Here is a 22,515-nt window from a genome sequence, read left to right on the forward strand (position 1 = left end):
AATGTGAGATATACAACTGTACGTAGCAGAGAAATTTCTGTTCCTGTAGGTTCTGGAAAATGTATGTTCAGGGGGAATAGCATTCCCACATAAAGGAATAGTTCAGTATGAGCTCACTTGTTCTTCAGAGAACAGAGAGAGAAGCCACCATCAAGGCACAAAGCCCAAAGGTCACAGGCTTCACCCAACACTGCACTTGCAGAACTACTTTATTTCATGCTACATGAAATAACTCTGGGAACTAGTTAGATATAAACAAAGATCCTTCTTTCATCCCTCAAAAGTCTCCATAGACTCACTGCCCTCCATGCCCAGGGACTAGCCAGGTCTTTCTCTTTATTTGAACCACTGCAGGGTTTAGGACTTAAGAGAGCCTTGGCATTCCTTGGCTTCTGTAAAGCTGCCAGCAATGAACATCTTCCTCCAGGAAGAGGAGTGGCTGCATTCAAACATGTTTTGCAGCAGCCATCAGCCAGCTCCTCAAGCAAGGCCTTCACCCTCTCTCTCACAGTCACAGACAGTCCAACAGCCTGAACACAGGTTGGTGGAGATTACTCATACAGCCACGCAGGCTCCAAAGTTTCACATCCATTCTACCTGTATCATCTGCCATTTCCACCATAAATCCACAGACTGCTGTCTCCTTTTATCATGCATTCACACAGGCCCCTCCTGAAAGATTTCCCCACATTGATCTTATCTCTGTGCCTTTATCTTATCTCTGCCTCCTTGAACTCTAACTCCCTACTGCACCCAGAGTACCAGAATTAGGTAAAAACACCAGGCAATTCAGAGGCTTTAGGCACCATTATACTCCTAAATTATCTCTCAATAAGGCACCACTGAGCATGAGGACAAAAGTTCAGAGAAAGCCTTCCTACTTTCAGAACACTGAGAACAGCTGTCTGGCTAAACAGCATGTTCAGCTCCAATAATGGTTCACATTTCAGGAGAGAAACTCTGTGAGTCTGGTCCCTCTCCCTGTGCCTGCTCCTGCTTTTCCAAAGCCTGTCACTCCCCAGCTTCCTTTTCCCCATGTGACACATTGTCTCTGCTGCAGTTTCCTGGGAGGGAAGTGAGAACAGCAGTGCTGCTTTACCTCAGAGGGGCACCATGAGCCCAAGTATGCAAAATACATGTCTCACATATTACAGTGAAAGGATCTATAAATACTGAAGACAGATGAAAGTTTTCTATCCTCCTGCAAAATGCTGCCCACACTTATCTCTGTCCTCACACCTCTCCATCTACTTTCATCCTCTTTTAAACCTGCTTTCCTTGCTAGCTCAGCTTCATTTAGCAGAAGGAACATAATGCTTTACATGTGTGGAATGTCCTTTAGGGCCCTGCAGAATTAAACACAAGTGAATATAAAATAATGTATTATATTCCAATTTATATTTGGATAAACAAATGATTTCTTATCACAGCTTCTGGAAGTGGCTCTCATGCTCCATGACACGAGCCCATTGCTGTCCACAGATTAGCCAGTCACAAGGAAGCACATTGCAAGGACTGCTTACTGCTTCCCCCAGTTTGGGGCTCAGGCCTGCCCTGCCTGGCCACCTGCAGAGGCAGGGGCACAGCACAGCCCAAGACCCCACTGACCAATTGGCACAGCACAGTGGCTGCTGTGTCTGTCTTCAGGACTTAACAGGGGTCTGCAAGAAAGGTGAGGACAGGCTATTCAGCAGGGCCTGTGGTGACAGGAAAAGGGGGCATGGTTTTAAACTGAAAGAGGGGAGATTTAGACCAGGTATTAGGAGAAGGTTTACTGAGTGAGGGTGATGAGGCCCTGGCACAGGTTGCCCAGAGAAGCTGTGGCCGCTCCATCCCTGGGAGTGCTCAAGAGCAGGTTGGACAGGGCTTGGAGCAATCTGGTTTAATGGAAGCTGTCCCTGCCCATGGCACAGGGTGGGACTGGCTGGGCTTTGAGGTCCCTTCCAACCCAAACCTAGGATTTTATCTTGCCTCTCTGCTCAGGAGCTTTAAGGTAAATATAAAACACCCTCTTAAGACCCTTAAAATGCAGCTGCAAATGGCTCCAAGTCCTCTGTGTATTTTATGTTTCATTATCATGTTTAGTACTTTCTTTGTGGTCCTTTGTGGTTTCCTTTAGATTGTAAAACTTCCAGGTAAGGGATTTGTTATCTCTTTGGCAAGATCCAGCCGTACCAAGCTGTGTACATATACAACACCATATAAAAGATTAGTGCTTTATTGGCCACTGAAGCATAGCTAGTTAATAATCTTTAATGTGGCAGTTATTTATCCAGTCGTAAACAGAGCATTGCTGCCAAGCCAAGTCAAATAAACACTATGGAAATCCTTCATCCTTAAAACGAACCAATTTCTGTCCTGGCCATTGTAGGCTTTGCAAAAACATATTGTTACTGAGCACAATAGTCAGATTTTAAAGCTTTCCTAAGGCAGCAATTGTTTCTAACATCTGCGCTGAGCTTTTCCCAGGCCCCAGGGCAGAAGCACAGCCCAGTTCTCCTCACACAGCCCTGCTCTCTGTGGGATAATGACCCAGGAGCCAAGCAAGGGCTGAGGCTCAATACCTACAGTGTGTGCTGGGTACCCTCTGTGTTATCTCTGTGCATGGAGAGCTGCACAGCTGATGTCAGGAAAGGCCCTGAAGGAGCAGGTCCTGTACAGATGCAATGATCCTGCTCTCGCTCTGAAGAATGAAGCAAATGAGAACAAAGTTGTATGACCAGAACTTCGAAGGACACCATAACAAAAAATCAAAACAAAAACCACAAAAAACCCCCCAACAAACCCTGCATATGCTAATTGCCTTCATTAAGTACCTTAGTCTCACATATATTACAGTATTACATTGCTCTCTGCTTAGATCATGCTATATGTGAAGAAGAAGGAGGGGGATAAGATTGGGGTGTATATATGGAGGGTAAAAATTTCACCTAGTTAGGAGGAAGACCCAAAAGGACCTCAGAAACAGATGATGGGCTACTAGTCTCCTCTCCCTCCTCCCAAGCATTCATTGTAAGCTTTTACATAAAATGATTACGATTATTATTACCTCAGCTAACACTATACTACTGCTATTGTTAGAAGTCTACCACAGCTAGTGCATCCATCTAGGGCAATTCCAAATCTATTATTTCATAGAATCTTACAATTGTTTGGGTTGGAAGGGATTTTAGAGCTCCTCTGGTTCCACCCCCTGGCATGGGCAAGGACATCTTCTACTGTCCCAGCTTGCTCCAAGCCCTGTCCAGCCTGGCCTTGGGCACTGCCAGGGATCCAGGGCCAGCCACAGCTGTTCTGGGCACCCTGTGCCAGGGCTTCACCATCCTCTAAGTAAAGATTTTCTTCTGAAAATCTAATTAAAACATACTACCTTACAGTTATTCTCCCTTTCCATTCCCCCTTGCACTTCTGCCGCTTCAATAAACCATACTATTCATGAACCTGTGATGGTGAAAGTTCTTATTGAACATTACCAGACTCAGTGTTGAACATGCCCTGCTTGAGGACCTGTGCTCATGGAACTTCCTATTGAACACAACCACTTATAGTACCAAACAAGTTATAATAAGAACTTAAGCCCAGCTACCCTCACCCTCTCTGATCCCTAATGACCAGCTGGCTAACAAGGCGTTTCTTTTCCACCAAATTTCTATACTCTTATCACAACACTGCCACAACCACCCTGTCTGCCCCACATTGCCCACCATTCCTCACAGTCCCCGTCACCCCTCACACTCCCTAAATTTTGGCCTGCACTCCCCTCACAGTCCCTCCCTGTAACCCTCACAGCCTCCTGTTCCTCCAAAGCTTCCATCAGCCCTCACAGCCACCCTCACCACCCCTTTGTCAGCCCCTCACAGCCCATCACAGCCCCTCACCACCCCTCTGTCAGCCCCTCACCACCCCTCTGTCAGCCCCTCACAGCCCATCACAGCCCCTCACCACCCCTCTGTCAGCCCCTCACAGCCCATCACAGCCCCTCACCACCCCTCTGTCAGCCCCTCACAGCCCATCACAGCCCATCACAGTCCGTCATAGCCCCTCACCACCCCTCTGTCAGCCCCTCACAACCCCTCCATCGCCCCTCACAGCCCCTCACGACCCGTCACAGCCCCTCACAGTCCGTCACAGCTCCCATCAGCTCTCACAGCCCTTCACAGCCCTCCACGGCCCCCACCACCCCTCACAGCCCGTCACAGCCCGTAACAGTCCGTCACAGCCCTTCACAGCCCCTCACAGCCCCTCACCGCCCCTCACCGCAGCGCCGCTTGGCCCCAGGGCCGCGGACGCTCCGCGCGCTCCCGCCCAGCCCGGCCCGGCAGGACCGCGTGCGCGCGCCCGTCCCACAGCTGCCGCGCCCTCTGCGCAGGCGCGGGGCCGCTCGCGCCCCCGGTCCCGCCGGACGCGGCCCGGAGCGGCGGAGAGCGGTGAGGGTGAGCGGGGCTCCGGGAGTCCTCCGAGGGGGATGGAACTCGGTGTCGGGCGGTAGCATCGCGGCAGCATCCTCCGGCGAGGGGCCGGGAGGGAGCCGGAGGGGGCCGGCTCCGAGGCTGGCCTTCGTCAGGCCCCCGTGTCCGGGCCGCGGGTCGCTGGCTGTGCTCTAGACCAAGGGGCAGCTGCGGGGGAGGCTCGGGCGCGGCCCCAGCCGCTGTTTCTGGCCGTGGGCTCCGGAACCCAGGGCGGAACCTCCGGGGGTGTCGGTGACCGGAGAGCGGGCGCCGGTCCCTGCGGCGAGCCGGCCGTGGGGGCTCTGGGCTGCGCCTGGGGCCGGCTCGGTGCGTGGAGGGGCTGGAAGATGTTCGAATGGCTTGTGCGAGCCCCAGGTGCCGGGCAGTGCCCGAGGATCTGCCCGCTGGCGAGGCTCCCCCGGCACGCACAGTTTACACCTATGCTGCCAGCCCACCCCGCAGCGGGCAGCGCGTCTCGGCAGGGAGAGCTCGCTAAGCCTGGCTCTTGTGTTCTGCAGCCTCCGCCTTCAATGTTGTTGAAATTTCTGTAATGAAGGTAGAATTTTGTTGAGAGTTTGTTTTCACCTCGGTCTTTCCGGCCCATGCTTCAGTGAAATTTGCTGATGGAATATTTGGGCTGGCACACTGTTAGCCACCAAACACCAAATTTAGAGTGCTGCCTGGGACCTGTCAAAACGCTCCCCAGCCTCTCTGGGCCTGTGAACAAGCGAGCGATGGCCGGGTGGATGCAGCTGATGCTGATTCTGGTCCCAGGGCAGCAGGAGGGAGCACTCCTCTCATGTGCTTGTGAGGAGAGGACAGTGAGACCTTCTCCTTTGAACTGTATTATCTCAATCCTTGTGTTTTTATGTCCAATTCCTACAAGAAGCTGGAGCATCTGAAAGCTTTTCTGGCTTAGAGGAAATCCCAGTAGGATTTTCAGAGCATACAGGAGTACCCAGAGCATAGAAATAACATGGATCATATCTAGGGCACTGTATTACCAGAACAGGGGATTCCCTGGTGTTGGCATTCCTTCTCTCTGTAATCACTAGCTGTTAGACTGTTGCAAAAGACTTCTCCGAGGTGGTTACTCAAGAACAGCAATGATAACTCTAGTTCAAGGATTCCAGCAACATTTTATAGTAATTTTTTGTTCCTTCCAAGCAATACCTGATACTTATATCCTTTGTATTTTTCAAAACAGCTGTGGATAGTATTGAACAATAATTAGCTGTTGGGAATCCTTGTACTGAAAGTCTTTTCTGTCATTAATATTTGAAAGTTTGCAGGTGTTCCCATGGCCATAAATTTTAACTCAAAGAAAAACAGCTTTCTCCCTGAGATTTTTTGGGTTGGTTTATTTGTTGTTTGTTTGTTGGTTTTGAGGGGGTTGTTGTTTTGTTTTGTTTGAGATTTTTTGGTGGTGGTGGTGGGGGTTTTGTGGTTTGTGTTTTCTTCTTTGTTTCTGAGGGGTTTGTTTGTTTGTTTGTTTGGGGCTTTTGGGGTTTTTTGCTGTTAGTGATTAAGTGCTGCCAAGTAAATGTTTCTAGCAGGCTGTTTGTGGATCCATCACATATTTAAGTACCTCTGCTCTTCCCAGCTCGCTCCTTTTTTTTGTGATCTTTGTTTTCTCCCTTTGGTTGTATTTGCTTATTTGTTCTGTTAATCTGAAATCTTAAAGGGCCTCCATCCTCTGATCCCCCTGTTATTTGGACTGCAAAGAAAATGGGAAAAGAAGCTATCCCTGTACTAAAATAACTGTCCATGTATTTAAGGCAAGCAAAGCAGTCCACACTGCATGGGTGTCTCAGCATCTCCAACACCAAGGTTATTGCAGTCTGATATTGCATTGTTTAGACATTATTGTCGGCTTGTGTTGTTTGCATTGTCTGGCATTTGTTTAGGTTGTAAGTGCCTTTGCTTTAGTGCTGAAGAGACATGCAGGCAGTGACAGCACGTTATTGGTAAGATGCCATAGCTTAGGTCCTTGCTGTTCTTCTGGCTCTGCAGAATTCCCCCTGCCTTCCCTGTCAGGTTGGAGAGGCAGCTGGGCTGTGTGGCTGCATGCTCAGGCACAGATGAGTCTGTGTTACCACTCAGAATTGATAAACTGTGTTACTGGTCTGAAGGAAAAGTAGCTCCTTTTATTCTGTCTGTACAGCCTTGAATCAGGACTAAAGAACTACAATTTTTCTCAAATTTGTTTGGGGATGCCTTTATTTTCAGGTTTATTTGCAATAGTCTGACACAATTGAATGGAGGTGCTGTAGGTTTTGCTGCAGAAATGGTGTTCTTGAGCTATTTCCTGCTTTGGTACTTGACCAGTCACCTGAAACAAAAGTAGATCTTATTGCACTATAATTAATGATTGACTGGCTTGGAGTCCACATGTGTTGGTGGGGATATGTGCTGGTGAGGTCCTGGTCTGGACTCGAATGTTTTAAAATCCCTGACATTAATGGAAGTGCTTGTAGCTGTGGTGTTCATACTCTTAGGCTTTAACAGAACTCATTGTTTCTCCTCCTGCTTAAACTTCTGCAGTTAGAGAACAATTGCCTGAACTTTCAGAAATGTTGCAAAAGACCATGAGCTGTTGATTCCCAGTGTCTTGTGAAGGAGACTCAGGAGAAATCTGGGTGACTGCCAATGTCTGTGTTAAGGAGTGTGCTGAATGATGCTTGAGGTGCAGGCAGCTACATCACCACAGGACCACAGAGTGCTTTGCCTTGGAACAGCCCTTAAGGCCCATCTTGTTACACCCCCTGCCATGTCCAGGGATGCCCTCCACTGTCCCAGGTTGCTCCAAGCCCCATCCAGCCTGGCCTTGGACACTTCCAGGGATCCAGGAGCAGGGATTCCAGCTTCTCTGTGTCTGCCAGGGCCTCAGCACCCTCACAGGAAAGAATTTCTTCTGAAAATCTAATCTAAACTTACTCTCTGTCAGTGTAAAATCCTTTCTCCCTCTCCTGATTATGTTGTCAAATAAGCGTAACTCAGGTGTAGCTGCCAAAATTCAACACTTCATTATTTTGTTATTTTTTATGGGGAAAACAACTTAAAGGAGAAATAAATCATCCACAAGTACAAGTGTAGTGACTGTGTTTCAGAAAACGTGTACTATTATTGCCAAATCTATGCTGGCTATCAACATTTTGAAAAGAAAAATAACATTCAGATTAGTTTGAATTTTTCTACCTAATAGGACAAGGGCCAGATACCAACTCTCAGTGAATCAGCTGTTCTAACCCCATAGTCCACTGCATATGATCAGAGTGGAGTTGGGTTTGTTTCAGAACTGGTGATCCAAACACTGCAGAGCTGGAATTCCAAAATCATGTACCTGTGCAGCAAGTACCTATTAGTCCCTGGAGGAGAGACATTTTCCAGAGATTGCCTATTTAATGTAGGCTTTGTACATCCTGTAGAGAATCAGGGGGGGCTAAAAGTATTTGTGACACAGCCGCCCCAAGTAGTAATCCTGCTTGTGATTTTAGGGACTGAAATGAGTTGTTGATGCTGCAAGCACTTTGATAATGTGGTTATTTAGCTGTTCTCTTTGGTGAGGGTGTTTGTCACCTTGTTTTCTACAGCACAGTTTCAGGAATGAAGGTTGAAGCTATGCATGCAGATAACTTTTTTTTTAAGCTGTGGAGGTCAGTGGTGCACCTGATGCATATCAGTGTTGCCCAGTGCACTGTTGAAAACACAGTCTAGTTTTTACAGGTTATTTTTCACCTCACAAACAGACCAAACAGAAGGGAGTAAGTTATAAGAAGATCTGTACAGTCACAAGTTCTAAGATAAGGGTTAATAAAAGCACTTCAGTCTGAGTGGCAGAGGAGTTTTGGGATTCTTTTTGTTTAATAGTTTTGTTTTGTAATATCTTCATTCTATAAAGAAAATCTTTGTTTTCTAACCTGGATGTGGAGACAGGACTCTGCTCCTGGTTTACATTTCAGTGTGCCTGTATCCTCCGGGTGCGAGACTTGGAACCCATTGGCCAGGGCAGTGCCACTGGAGAGAGGAGCAGGTGCCTTGTGGGATGGAGACAGAGATCTCTGCACCAGGTCAGGAACTTGGGGTTTATTGCACAGGGCCTGGGGGCAGGGCCCTGCTGGGAGCTGCCAAACACAGCTCAGAGCAGGCTGAGAGAAGAGAGGGGGAGAGAGGGTGAGAGGTTAAGAGAGTGAGGTTCCCATTACAATACAATAAATCTTCTGTGTTGAATATTCTAATTCTTACTAACCAATCTAGTACAAGATACAAATCCTTCAGCATTTCCATACAGCCTATAAGAATCTTACATTACCATACTGTGTTACATTTTAAACCCTATAAACTGCTCTTTGGACCCCTTCTGCTACTCTGACCCTTGGGCCTGTCTGCAAGCAGAGGGTGTTGTTCCATCAAAAGGGGATTACCTTCAGCTGGACACACCATTGTTTTCCAGTTGTTCAGTACCTGAGGGATCTCAAAGCTTGCTTTCATTTCAGTCTCGCTTATAGTTTCTATATTCTCAAAATCTTTTGCCACACAATCATATTTATAAGGCTTTCCTGTTTCATCTTCCTCAACAGTGTGTCAGGTGTGTTAAATCCCTTCAAGTTTCCTCAGAGCAAGCACATGGGTACAGAGCACCCTCAACAGCAAACCTTCCTGTAAAATCTGTGCCCTGGATTCTGAACTCTATGACAGAGCCAGTCACCCAAAGTTCTCTCCCCAGAAAAACTAGAAGATTAGCAGTATAGTATACACTAATAGTAAGATTATAAACTTGGCAACCTGTCTGTTGTGATTTTGAAATCACAATCAAAGTAACGCAGGACTAGTGTGGGATTTCGTACTCATCAGTTTTTCATTACAAGGTGCTGTTTCTGTACCTTTGCTGCCACACAGGAGTGTTTGTTGCTATTATTTTAATTAAGCATAAGTTGTGCTTATGCAATGTGTTGTTCCAGTTGCCCAAAGTGGAGCTTTTGGATGAGCTTAGGTTCTCCTTTGCTTGTAAAGTGTTGTAGGTGTCTGAATATCTCCCCTGTGTAGGGTAATCTACACTTGGTTTCAGCAAAGGGTAGTCCATTACAGGGCATACCAAATTATTGAAGCTTTTCTTCTGAGCAAGGTCAGAAGAAAGGAAAAAAATCTGTAGGGTTTTGCAGGGCTACAATAAAATTAAATTCTGACTATAATGACAGCTTTAACTCCTTTTTATAGGCTCATTTTACTGTAAATTGGCTTTTGCTTTCCAAGAGAAAACTGCTGTGCCCTTATACTTAAAGTAAACAATCATTAAATACTCTGAGATAATAAGGTTTCCCTTCCCTGTTTTTAGCTGCTGGCTGAAGTTATGGGAGCACAGATCTCCCCGGAATAAAAACGTTGTGGGGATAACTGTTGGCAGGAATGAAGTGTACATCTCCATTTGCTTACCACACATACAAGAAGTGTGTGTAGTGAATTCCATATGCTCAGCATGGATAAGGATTTGTGTGCTCCCTTACACCAGGGTTACAGCTGCATCCACACCTTTCCCAATTTAGGTGCACCTTAAGCTCTCCAGCACTGCCCCTCAAGTCTTTATATGTTCATGTGTTGTTGCACTGAGGACGTCTTAAACCACTATCAACATGTATTATCAGTTAATTTTCCAGAAGAATTAAACTGGCATAAGTATCCACACAGATACTTGATTTTTTTTTACTAAATTGTCTTTTTGTTCTGTTTTAAAGATGATATGGGGAATTGGAATGTTGGCTGGTTTCCTTAACAGACTTTAAGTGGCAGCATTCATATTTTGAACCTTTCTCAAGAGAGAATGTCCAGCAGTCATCTGTGTGGGTGTATTTTTGATAAGTATTAATATTGTGGGGAAAATTATTCTGAGCATTAGTTTTTAAAAATGACATGTGTATTTGATATATTGTATATATATACAATATATTGCCATGCACTGGGAAAGGCTTCTTGGCAAACATCTCTCCTAGGGAAGCCCTTTCCGGGTATCTCAGATTGTGTCTTCTGCTTGTAAAAATATACCTGTGTTTCCATTCATGCTGTGAACTGCTGTTCTGGACCTGAAGAAACTCTAAATGTAAAAGAAATAACACATGGCTGCATGTACCTGTAAAGTACATGTTCCTGCACCCTCTGGTTTAGATAAGAGGAAAATAAATAAATCAGTGTTTGACAGAAACCAATGCAGTCACTGTGTCTGAGAGAAGAACATATCATCAACAGATATTTAAATATGTTTTTCTGCCAGTAAATGTAGTGGAAAATAGTCTCAAGGTGATAGATGTCAAACTGACAGCATCCAGTGCAACAGAGAGGGAAGAGGGATTTGTATTATTGTGTATGGATTTGATACCATATCAGGTTTATCACTGACAGTCAACACTGTCTTTGGTTCTGCGTAGTTGACTGTACTTCCAAACAGAGAAAGATACAAGTGTTATGGGAAAGTAAAAATAATAAGACCAAAGATTGTATGTTCAGAGTCAGAGGTTGCTTTGAGGGGATACATGTTTGCAGTTATTTCCATTTTGCAACCGAGGGAAGACAAATAATTAGCACAACATGAAGGATTTTTTCAGCCTTACAGTTTGGGAGGACCAGAAGGAAAACTCAGACTATGTGGTCAGAAAATTGTAGTGATCTTTTTGCACTACTTTGACAGATATCGTTTTTATAATGAATCATTTTTAATGCATCATGTAAGATAGTTTTGCAGTTAAGTGCAGTTTTCATCTGGAGGGAAAAAAGGTAGGAATTACCCTCTCTTTAATTTTGCTGTTTGTTCCTTGAGTGTTTTTATGGTGTAGGCAGGAGAGAAAGCTACTGATCTATGGCTTTGATAACGTTTGCCTCCAATATCCTCTTACAATGCTCTGCTCTTTAGCCTTTTTGAACCTTTGTGGAGCCATTAACTATTTCTTTCCTCTTACATTTTTTCAACAACAATATGTTGTGTTTTTCCCCAGACTTTTATCTTGTTGGGTTCTGTGTGTGCCTTTTTGATATCTTACTGCTCACAGCACCCACAGGGACATCAGAAGTGCTTGTGTCATCCCAACCCAGAGATGGGAAGGAGGGGATGCTTTGTAAGTGCTTGCAGCTATGAGATGTATATAAATTAGATGTTAGGAAGAAATTCTTTCCTCAGAGGATGGCGAGGCCCTGGCAGAGGGTGCCAGGAGAGGCTGTGGCTGCCCCATCACTGGAAGTGTCCAAGGCCAGGTTGGATGGGGCTTGGAGCAACTTGGGATAGTGAAAGGTGGCCTTGTCCATGGCAGGGGGTGGAATGAGATGATCTTTAGTCTCTTCTGACCCAAACTGTTCCATCATTCTATGGCATACTCATTCTCCTAAATATATGCTACTATCACTTACCTGTCCAGCAGTGAGGAAGTGCTGTGTCTGAATGTGCGTCTGAACTTTAATGAAGTGCACAACAAATTCATTACAGATAATTTAGACTGTTTAAGAAGGTGATAGTATGTTCCTAAGAAAGAAAACATGGGATTCTAGGACAAACTCTGTTACTGTGCTTCATACACAGTGGTGATATCCCAAGAGAAATCATCTAAATGCCTAAAAGTATTTGCCCTGTAGAGTGCTCTGATATCAGGTCTTTATCAGTTACTTGGGAAATTGTGAGGACTTTGTCCTTAAAGCATATCAAAAACCCAGCAGGAAGCATCTAATAATCTGCTATCACACTATTGCTAAACTTGTAATAGAACATTATCAGAAATTTTATTGTGGCACCCAGCTTGTGAGTGCAGAGTGCCCAGGGCACAGAGAGATCGAACTGCATTTAACCACGTTAAAGCAATCCATCGAGCTCTGTGTACTCTGCTAGAAGGCATCATCACTGCACAATGCAGCTACTGCTCCCAAACGCTGCATGACATGAGATGGTCGCTTTCTGATGCTAAATGGAGTGTTTAATTCAAGCTTTGAAACACATCTGTGTTACCGGGCTTGCAAGGGTTCCTCAGGGGTGAAGAGATAGACGAGAATCTTGACTCCATGATCAGAAGGCTGGATTTATTATTTCATGATATATAATACATTAAGACTATACTAAAAGGAATAGAGAGAAAAGTTCAGAAGCTTGCTATGCTAAGAATAGAATAGGAATGAATAAACAAATGAGCTCTCTTTGATTCTGTCCCAGAGAGAGCTTGGTCTTTGATTGGCCCTTAATTGTAAACATGGAACATGGGCCAATCACAGGTGCACCTGTTGCATTCCACAGCAGCAGATAACCATTGTTTACATTCTCTTTCTGGGGCCTCAGCCTTCCAGAAGAGGGAAAAATCCTAAAGAAAGGATTTTTATGAAAAGATGTCTGTGACACGTCTGCACCAGGGAGGGGAGGCAAAGTTACCATGGAGGCTGTACAGTACTTGTGATCAGGAGGTGTTTGGGTGCAGGGGGAACAGCGATGTCCAGTCTTGTTGCCAGATCCATGTAGCAGAGATGTCAAGGGTGCTGCTGTAAGTCCAGCATTGGGAAAGCTGCAGGATGCACTGAAATACTGGGGGAGGAGAGAAAAGCTGCCTGCCACTTGGCTTTTGTTCTGCAGTTACTACTACCTTACTGAGTTGCTTTGTGCTTCTGTCAGACTTCTCTTTATGAAGCAAACATCTCAGAGGTGATTGAGTACCCCTCAAGAATGGAATTCATCTCAGACTTTTGGGGTTCATTTCCTCTTACTGGGAAAAGGACTAGTAGCAAGCAGTCTTGAGGAAGCAGTTCTCATTATCTCTTCATGTGCCTTCTGCATGGATTAGTTGCTGCACAAGGTTATGAAAAAGAATAAATTTGAGTCTTTTCCATGCCTACAACACTGGTCAGAAATATAAACACCAAAGGATACGCTGCAGGTCTGGAGGATTACGTTACTCTTGATTTGAAGGGCAGCAAAAAGGAAAAATAGCTTTCTATTAGAACCTTAAAAAAATGTCTGCCAAAATGTTGGTTGTCAGTATCTAACTGTGTCTGTGCTTAGCAAAGAGCTAAATCCAAGGTGGTGTAACTGCTCATGCATGAGATGAAAAATGTAATTTTCAAATTTGGTAGTTCCTGTTATAGAGCAACTACACTGGATTAAAATAAGTGTTTTAATAATCTTTTAAGCTGTAGGCAGACTTTCAGAATACAAAGTTGCAAGAATACCTAAATGGAATGGGGAACCAGGATCTGATTAATTATGGCTCGGGTTTTTAGGACACTCTTATGTTTATTAAAAGCAATATCAAACAATGTAATCGCAGGCTTCAGCCAAAGTTGGAATTATTTTTAAGAAGTTTAGACTGTGCATATGTCACTACTGCAGAGTATTTTATGTGCTCTCACTTTGAAAAAATAATTGCCCTCTGAGTTAGTTGTGGTTCAGATATTTCAGTTTCCTAGTTCCTGCATTTTGTAAAGAAAAAACAAACAAACCCCTTTAATAATAAGATAATTATTCTAAATAATAAAATTGTTGAACTTGCCCTCAGCCATGTTATCTTTAGTAAAATTGTAAGCTTATGTTCCCCATACTGAAAGTAAGTAATAATTCAAATTTTTTTTTCTGATATGTTTTTAAACACTTCCTTAGAATTTTTCTTTGTAGACAGTATGGGAATTTTCCTGTCACACTTGGCTTCACTGCTGTGTGTTTTATACAGATTCAGACAGTTTTCAGCAGCCTTCTGAAAGCAGCCAAAAGACAATGGGAAGAGCTAAGGGAATGAAATGGAAAATGTGGCTAGAATAGCAAGCTAAATATTTCCTGAAAATTCAGTCACTGACTTAAAATCATGCAGGTTGCTGTGGTCTTTGCTTGGGTTTAAATTGTAATGGTTGCTTGCCTGCTTCAGAGTTTAAACTTAATCTTGAAAAAGCTTTTGCCTGTGCTGCAGCCACTGTTGGCAGTATGCATTTTTCTGGTTCTACTTCTCACTTGGGTACTTGCCTTTTTTTTTTTTTATATTGCACTTACCTGAAGAGCTCAGTTAAAAACTAATACATTTAACAATCCACAATTGCAGGGTAGGTACTAAGAAGAAAGCTCTTTCTCCTGGTTCTGTTCTTCTATGTTAATTCCTACTTTTTTTAAAGTCAGTCTGATTAGAAAGGATAATGACCGCTTACTCTTAGTACAGAACTCGAAAGTTTTGTGGCTGCTCAGAGAAGCTGTAGCTGCCCCTGGATCCCTGGAAGGGTTGGACAGGGCTTGGAGCAAGCAGCCTGGCATAGTGGAAGGTGTCCCTGCCCATGGCAAGGGGTGGAATGAGATGAGCTTTAAAGTCCCTTCCAACCCAGAATGTTCTGTTTCTATGGTTGTTAGAAATAATGCCTTTTTTTGTTGGGTTTTTTTGGGGTTTTTTGTTTTTTGTTTTTTGTTTTTTTTTTTTTTTTTTTGTTTTGGGGATTTTTTTGCTACTTTATCCAATGCCCTTATCATTCTATGCCAACTCATACTGGAGTGCATTTCAGTTCTGTGCTGTTCAGGTGCTCACCCATCCTGGTGTCCCTGTCTCCAGTTAGGGGACATTTACCATAACATGATGTTGACTTCTCTAAAGCAGGAGGGAAAGTGGTTTGCTGCAATAAGAGGCTGTAAATGAGTCTCTGCCTGCCTATAGCCATATCTGTATATATACATTTTATTCTGAAATGGTTTTTTCTCTTCTGCCTGTCTTACCCTCCTTTATATGGAGGGGTAAGCAAGGTAGCTCAGGTGAATATGGGACTTTGTGGCACAACTGCAATCTCACACAGCCATCCTCCAGTTTTACCCCTAACTGAAACTCCAGCCTCCCTCCAAATACAATTCTGTACTGCCTGCTCATTTCCTTGTGGTGGGAGGGATGGGCAGGAGACAGCCCTGACTCACTGGCTCTTGACTGCTGAGGGTGACATCTTCTGTCTCCTCTTCCCAGCAGCCCAAAGTTAAACATTGCCCTTTACCAGAAGAGAGAGAACTTGCCTCACAGGAGAGGGGGAGGACAGTTCAGAAAGAGTTGAGGAGGAGTTGAAGGCTGGCTGGAATTTTCCTGAGATTTCTTGGGCTCTTCTGTGGCAAGTAAATCCTCCCTGTTTGAGGCCTGCTGGTTTACAGTAGCTGCTGGCAAGGTATCAGGAGCTATGCACCATTACACTGGAGCACACAAGTTCTGTTGGTTTTGCAAGCACAGTTAAGAGCTGGTCATGCTCTGGCAGCCCTGACAATGCCCAATTACTTTGCTGTCACTTTTTATTGCAGCATCTAGACCTGTGAAAAGTATAAGCAGCCAGACCTACTTGCAGACCCCACAGATTTATCCCAGCCAAAAAATGTATAAAACTGTGAGCTCAAATCAAAACTTCTGGCAGTCTGACTGCCATGGATTTCAATGAGCTTCAAGAGCACGCATTAATGAAAGTCATTAGTTCCTGGAATGGGCAATAATTGCTAGAGTGAAAATGTCTGTTTGATGCAGCCTCTAAGTATGCCTGTGTATGTTAAGAAATAAGACAGGAGAAGAAGGTTTACAGGGGAAAAAAGAAAAAGCCAAAATGAATCTGGGTGTCTTAGAAGTTGTCTTACATGATGAACATTTTACTTAACCCTCCCTAATATAAATCTGAGCAGCTCCCAAGGGACGATGGCAGAAGGTAGAAGCCTGCTGGAGACACCAGCAAGCACAAGGCAGGGATAGTTTCTATGCTGAAGTGTCCAGGAACAGAATGATTCATGCTTCCCATGCTTTTGCCACTGCAAAGTAGGATTAAATTTCTCTTCTACAAAAGGACGTTATTTTAGGATTTGCATTAAAAAGGAGTGTTTCTGTGATTCCCAGGTGGAGAATTACTGAAAAATGTTCACTTCCCTGGAGCTGACATTGGCTCTGCGATGGATGGGTGTCCTGCTGTTACGGGATCTGCAGGAAACACATGCTGAGCTCACACGGAGACCCCACAGCTGAACCCTGTAAGATATCTCACTTTCAGAACGGGAGTCAGGACTATGTGTTGCCTCCTTTAATTACAGCCTGAGAATTGGTTTTAGATGTGGAAGAATGCAACAAAAAGAAATGGTGAGCATTTCTGTATCACTCTTACACTGTAAGAATGATGATCTAAAACCAGTCTTCTTTTTATAAAAAAGCCCTGAATTAAATATAGTAGAGAAGAGCCATCCAAAAGCGTTCTCTGAAAGGCTCCTGCATGCTGCTGCCAAACTTTTGAAAGAGGAGTTAAATTTGGGACTTTCAGCATGTGATTCCAAAATACCCATGTTAGCATTTACTCAGAATCTAGAACTGTCTGGATTGGCTGCTATGGCTGCTTCAGGCAAAATGTTTGATTTCTTTTCCAAAGGTGCAGCTATGAGGATGAGATCTCATCTTGATGGTATATCTTCCTTAAGAGCTTCAAATCATTTTAAAGCACCTGATTTATGGAATGTAGCAGCGTGGAAAATGGATGGTGTTTGCTGCTACCTTCCCAAAAGCATCTTCTGAGAAAGCCGCACGGGCGGGCACAGACAGTTCCTCAGTCCACACTCACACCACAGATAGGTCAGCAAAAAAAGATGGAAAAGGTGTCTGTGTAGAGTTCCAGCAAGGCTTGTTGTAGAGTCATGCTGGAGGAGTCCAGGGACAGAAGACAACGAAGCAATGCAGTGTCCTGGGTTAAGTATGGGGTCAGGGGCAGTACAAGGGCAGGGCAGAGGGCAATGACCTATAGGGAAGGGGCAGGGTAGAGGGCAGTGACCTATAGAGAACTGAGGTAAATTAGCATAGTGCTGCAGAGCACCATAGGAACAAACCTTTTCCTCTCACCCTAAGCAGTGAGGCATTCTCAAAGCCTGTGGCAGATTCTTCCAGGACATTAGAAGTTCCCTTAATAGGCTCAAAGGCCTCCAGAATGGAAAAGCATGCCAATAAAGGTCAAGTTCCATGTGTTTTTCAGTCTATCAATACTGGAATGGCTAAGAGTTCTTTGGAGGCCTTTCAGTAAACATTTTCATTGCTTTAACCTTGCTATGTAACTTTTTAATTGGACAGAACAGTTTTATGGGCCTGTTGGATTTTATAGGGATTGTCTACCTTTGCAGTGTGCAGCTTCCACAGCCGTGTTTGCAGCTTCAGTTGGACACTGAGGGCACACGGGCAGAGGTTCCAGCACCCAGCAGAGCTGCTGCAATAGTGGAGGTTATTGTGCATCCCCTTCTGGCTTTGCACTGGCTGATTAAAGCTGGTTTGGATATAGCCTTTAGTGGTGACAGCCACACTCTCTGCTGAGACACAGGTGTGTTTGAACCTGGAGCCAGCAGGTAGATCAGGTAAATCTGGCACAAGGCACTAGAGGCCAGAACCTGATGTTTCAGCTCCTGGTGCTGTCACAAAGGTTTCTGTGGCATCTCCAATGGGAGAGCTGTTGTGTGCCCCTGTCACAGGGCATGGCCAGCATCCAGAGCAGCGCTTAGAAAATCTAAGTGCTTTAATGAAGGTGTTTGAAACTGACTTGACCCTGTGCTGCAGTCTGGAAGCAGAGTTCTTGTCCTGCTCAAGTCTCTCTTCTGGCACTAGCAATGATCTGGCTGACTGTACAGCTGCACACTGTCATTGAAGTTGGAAAAGACCTCCAAGATTGAGTCCAACCTTTGACCAATCACCACCCTGTCAACTAGATCAGAGCACTAAGTGTTACATCCCATCATTTCTTGAATGCTTCCAGGGATGCTTCTTGAGCACTGTTCAGGAACAGTGATTCCACCACCTCCCTGGGCAGCCTGTTCCAATGTCTGACCACTCTTTCCATGAAGAAATCTTATCCAATGGAAGAGGAAAATTGTACCAGATTAACAAGCTAGTCTCGGTGACTCTGTGGTCACACAAGTGCTATGACAAATAAATTACTTGGAGGACGTGGCTGTGGTTAGTAGGAGCACAGTTTATCTCCTCAGTGGCCACACTGTCTGAGAACAGCATACACTACCTATGAGACTGCATCCTTCTAGTATAAGTTTCACTTTATACTTCCCCAGAGAATTGGAAAGAGAGGTTGCAAATTGAACATACTTTGCAATATTTTTTTTTGCAATGGGAGTCTTCTGTTCTCTTAAGTAGGATGTTAATGTAAAGGTTCATGCCTCAGCTTGGACTTTCAGTTAGGGAAATTAATTTCATGGAGAGATGTCCTCAGGATCAGCCTCTTGGCTGGCATTTGATCAGTTACTGCAGTAGGAGTTACTGACAGAATGGAAGAAAAGTTTGGCTTAAAAAGGCATCTTTTACTTTCTTTGCTTTAGAAAACAGTTTTGCCATTGCAGGAACAAGTATGCACAGATCTGGGTTCATAAAGAAAATAAGACATTATCTGTTACTCAAATGTCTGGTTTTTTACTTCCCTTTTGCAGAAAAATCCAAGAGTCCATCAATGACTTACTAAAGTCTCAGTTTTCATGATTTATGTGATTTGCTTCTCCGGGAGCCATGGATGAATACAGCCGCTTTGTGGACTGGGACAAAATGGATGTGAGTGCCCAGAGCCAGGACACAAAAGAGCTCACCTGCACAGACTTACATGAGCTCAAGCAGCTCGCCCGGCAGGGCTATTGGGCCAAAAACCACTCTCTGAGAGCCAAAGTGTACCACAAACTCATCAGCAATATCCCATGCCGTACAGTGACCCCCGATGCAAACGTGTACCGGGACATCGTGGGGAAGATCGTTGGAAAGCGCAGCAGCAGCTCCCTCCCACTGCCAGAGTTCGTGGACAACAGCCTGATCCCCACGTACTGCCTGAACGCGGAGGGCGTCGGGGCCGTCAGGAAGATCATCCTGTGCGTCGCCAATCAGTTCCCGGACATCTCCTTCTGCCCGGCGCTGCCCTCGGTGACCGCGCTGCTCCTGCACTACAGCAAGGACGAGGCCGAGTGCTTCGAGCAGGTCTGTCGCATCCTGGCTTGCAATGACCCCTCCAAGCGGCTCATCGACCAGACCTTCCTGGCCTTTGAGTCCTCCTGCATGACCTTCGGGGACCTGGTCAACAAGTACTGCCAGGCAGCCCACAAGCTGATGGTGGCAGTGTCCGAGGACGTGCTGGAGGTGTACTCAGACTGGCAGCGGTGGCTCTTCGGAGAGCTCCCCATGGTCTACATTGCGCGCATCTTTGACGTCTTCCTGGTGGAGGGGTACAAAGTTCTCTATCGCGTCGCGCTGGCTCTTCTGAAATTCTTTCACAAAGTCAGAGCTGGGCAGCCCATGGAGTCTGACAGCATCCAGCAGGACATTCGAGCCTTTGTGAGGGATATTGCCAAGTCGGTGTCCCCGGAGAGGCTCCTGGAAAAAGCCTTTGCTATCCGCCTGTTCTCTCGGAAGGAGATCCAGCTCCTGCAGATGGCCAATGAGAAGGCTTTGCAGCAGAAGGGCATCACAGTCAAACAGAAAAGGTAGGACTCAGCACAGGTAACCTGAGCAATCTCCTGAATTTTCCCAGTGTGGGGAGCAGTCCTGGCTGACTGGTGGGGAAGCTCCACTGGTGCATGCTGGTGTCTGCTGATGCACTTTCTCTGCAGAAAAACTCAGCAGCTCCAAAATCAAGTGTTGCTGGGATTGTAATGGGAACTTTAAATGAAGTACTATGATACAAGAGGAACAGAAGTTTCTTATGAATTTATATGGGTATATATTAATTACAAGTATCATATCTCAAAAGTGTGTTTCATAAGCACTTTTCAAACTAAAAGGCATTTTAGCAAAGTTGGTGTAGTGGTTTTGGTTCGCCAGTTTGAGATTTCCTGACCAACACACCAATTAATGTAGTGTGTCTAGTGCTGGCTAAATGCTAGTGCACCCACTATAATATACTTACTTATTTCCTGCTGTGAGGTAGGATTAGGAGGAAGGCAAAGAAGACTCAAAGCTTCAAAAGGGTGTAAAGAAAGCTTTATTAACAGTAACTAAAAGAAAGAATAATAAGAATCAGAATAAAAGCTTTAGAACACTTATCCTCCCCCCTTCAACCTTTTATTTCTCACTCACAACATACAGAAACAATTCAGTTTATCACTTCTAGAATAGTCTTTCTTCAGTTCACTTAGGCAGAGGAGTCCCTCTTGTCAACTTATGGAGACTTCTCCACAAGAAAGCAGTTCTCTTGTGGCTTTTAATTTCCATGAACAGCAGCTACCCAGAAAATCTGAGATGGTGAAGTCCTTCCCATTTTTCACAGCTTTTCCCACAGCTGTGTTTATGGGCCATGTCAGCATATGGTGTACTATTTTTAGGATGAGCTGTTCAAGAGCAAAGGTTTTCTATATCTATCTCTGAGATTATCTTCATCTCTAGGAACAGAGGTCTTCTTCTTCTTTCCCTGTCTTTCTGTTCAAGCTTCTCATAGGATCACAGCTACTTTAACATCTGCTTACTATTGTATTATATTAAAGAATGGTATACTAAACTATACTAAAGAATACAGAAAAGATACTTAGTGAATGCTAAAAAGATAATAATGAAAACTTGTGACTCTTTCCAGAGTCCCAACACAGCTTGTCCCTGATTGGCCAAAGAGTGAAAACAACTCACAGCAGAAACCAATGAATCAATCACCTGTGGGTCAACAATCTCCAAACACATTCCAAAGGAGCAAAACACAGGAGAAGCAAATCAGATAATTATTGTTTTCCTTTTTCTCTGAGGCTTCTCAGTTTCTCAGGAGAAAAATCCTGGGTGAGGGGATTTTTCCAGAAATGTGAATACCATAGCTTGCTGCAGCTTGGAGGCCTTTGCTCATATCTACAATTTGAACGCTTCATCTCCCCATATTTTTCAATGAGTCACAGGGAAAAGGAGTCTGATGTATCAATTACATCCTTCTCCATAGCTTTACAAGAGGATTTCAGCCCTAAGATCAAGGCATCTCCTCATCCCTCCCATCTGGGACTTGACTCTTTCTTTACTGACCTTGGTGTCTTCATGTTGTTCTTCTACATGTTCTCACTCTGTCCTTTTCTCTCACCTGAGGGAGGACTGAAGGTTTGCAAGTCTCATCTGTGCACTGAAAGAGTCAGTGTCTCACCCGGGGCCTGCAGGTGCTCGCCTGAGGCCGGCAGAGCTGCAACTGGGCTGGGCTGGGCCGGGCCGGGCCGGGCCGGGCCGGGCTGGGCTGGGCTGGGCCTGGCCGGGCTGGGCTGGGCTGGGCTGGGGTGGGTCGGGCCGGGCCGGGCCGGGATGGGCTGGGCCGCGCTGGGGCAGGGCCAGGATCTCAGCAGCCAGGCCAGAGCACAGCAGCAGCATGGCCGGGGGGCCGTGGCTTCTCCTCCCGACGGCCCGGGGCCGCTGCCAGGGCCCGGCAGAGCCCAGCTCAGGCGGGGCTGGCGGCGGGGCAGGGCTCAGCCACAGCAGATGCTGCAGCCCTGGCCTGGCCCGGCCTGGGCCCCGCGGCCTCCCCTGCCCCCGCCGGCAGCCCATGGGGGCCCGGCCCCACGGCAGAGCCCACCCGGCCCAGCCGCGACAGGGAGGGGCCGGGCTGCCCTTGTGACCTGCTCTCAGGCCAGAACAGAAAAAAAGAGAATTCCCGGCGTTTTTCATTTGTAACATCGGTGTTCACAGAGGCATGTTCAGCTCTCTAGTGGTTTAACAAAGTGTCAATATTCAACGCCGCTCACTGATTGGTTTTACCAGGCACAGAGGAAGCTCTCAGCAGCTCCAATGATAAAACCAGCACTGATAAATTACTTGGAAGAAACATACCCAAAGAAATGTGGAAATTGATTCTTAAATATGATATTATTTGTATAAAATGTCAATTTGATGCTGCCCAGTACTGTGAATTCAGCAGTTTCTTTAGTGTGAGATGCTGTCACAGCTGAGAACATTGTGCCTGACTGCAGAGCTGTTTTAACAGAGCAAGGAAGAAACATGTCTTATTTTCAGGTTACTTTTTAAATAGATTTGGCTGCAAGCCTCCTGGAAATCAAGAGTGTAGTACTCACAGGTAGGAGTTGACCTGTTTTGTGGCAGGTTCATGTACTATTAGAAAAAATAATTTTGAAAGAACCATGGAAGAGTGACTATAC

At 45.3% G+C, this 22,515-nt stretch overlaps 1 protein-coding gene across 4 annotated transcripts in view; it reads left to right on the forward strand.

The window, feature by feature from the left end:
• The first annotated feature begins 4,370 nt into the window (after positions 1–4,370).
• TBC1D24 (TBC1 domain family member 24) overlaps positions 4,371–22,515 on the forward strand; it is a 38,675-nt gene continuing 20,530 nt past the window's right edge. For 2 of the 4 annotated variants that reach the window (XM_058035690.1, XM_058035693.1), the window contains exons 1-3: positions 4,372–4,427; positions 16,289–16,525; positions 18,853–19,887. In XM_058035690.1, coding sequence (XP_057891673.1) covers positions 18,929–19,887 — 959 coding nt within the window. In that variant the 5' untranslated portion in view covers positions 4,372–4,427; positions 16,289–16,525; positions 18,853–18,928. Of the gene's footprint in view, positions 4,434–16,288; positions 16,526–18,852; positions 19,888–22,515 lie in introns of all 4 variants that reach the window. The other 2 variants (XM_058035691.1, XM_058035692.1) reach the window with 2 other exon arrangements.

The sequence above is a fragment of the Melospiza georgiana genome, chromosome 16, assembly GCF_028018845.1.
Source record: "Melospiza georgiana isolate bMelGeo1 chromosome 16, bMelGeo1.pri, whole genome shotgun sequence".
Taxonomy (NCBI): domain Eukaryota; kingdom Metazoa; phylum Chordata; class Aves; order Passeriformes; family Passerellidae; genus Melospiza; species Melospiza georgiana.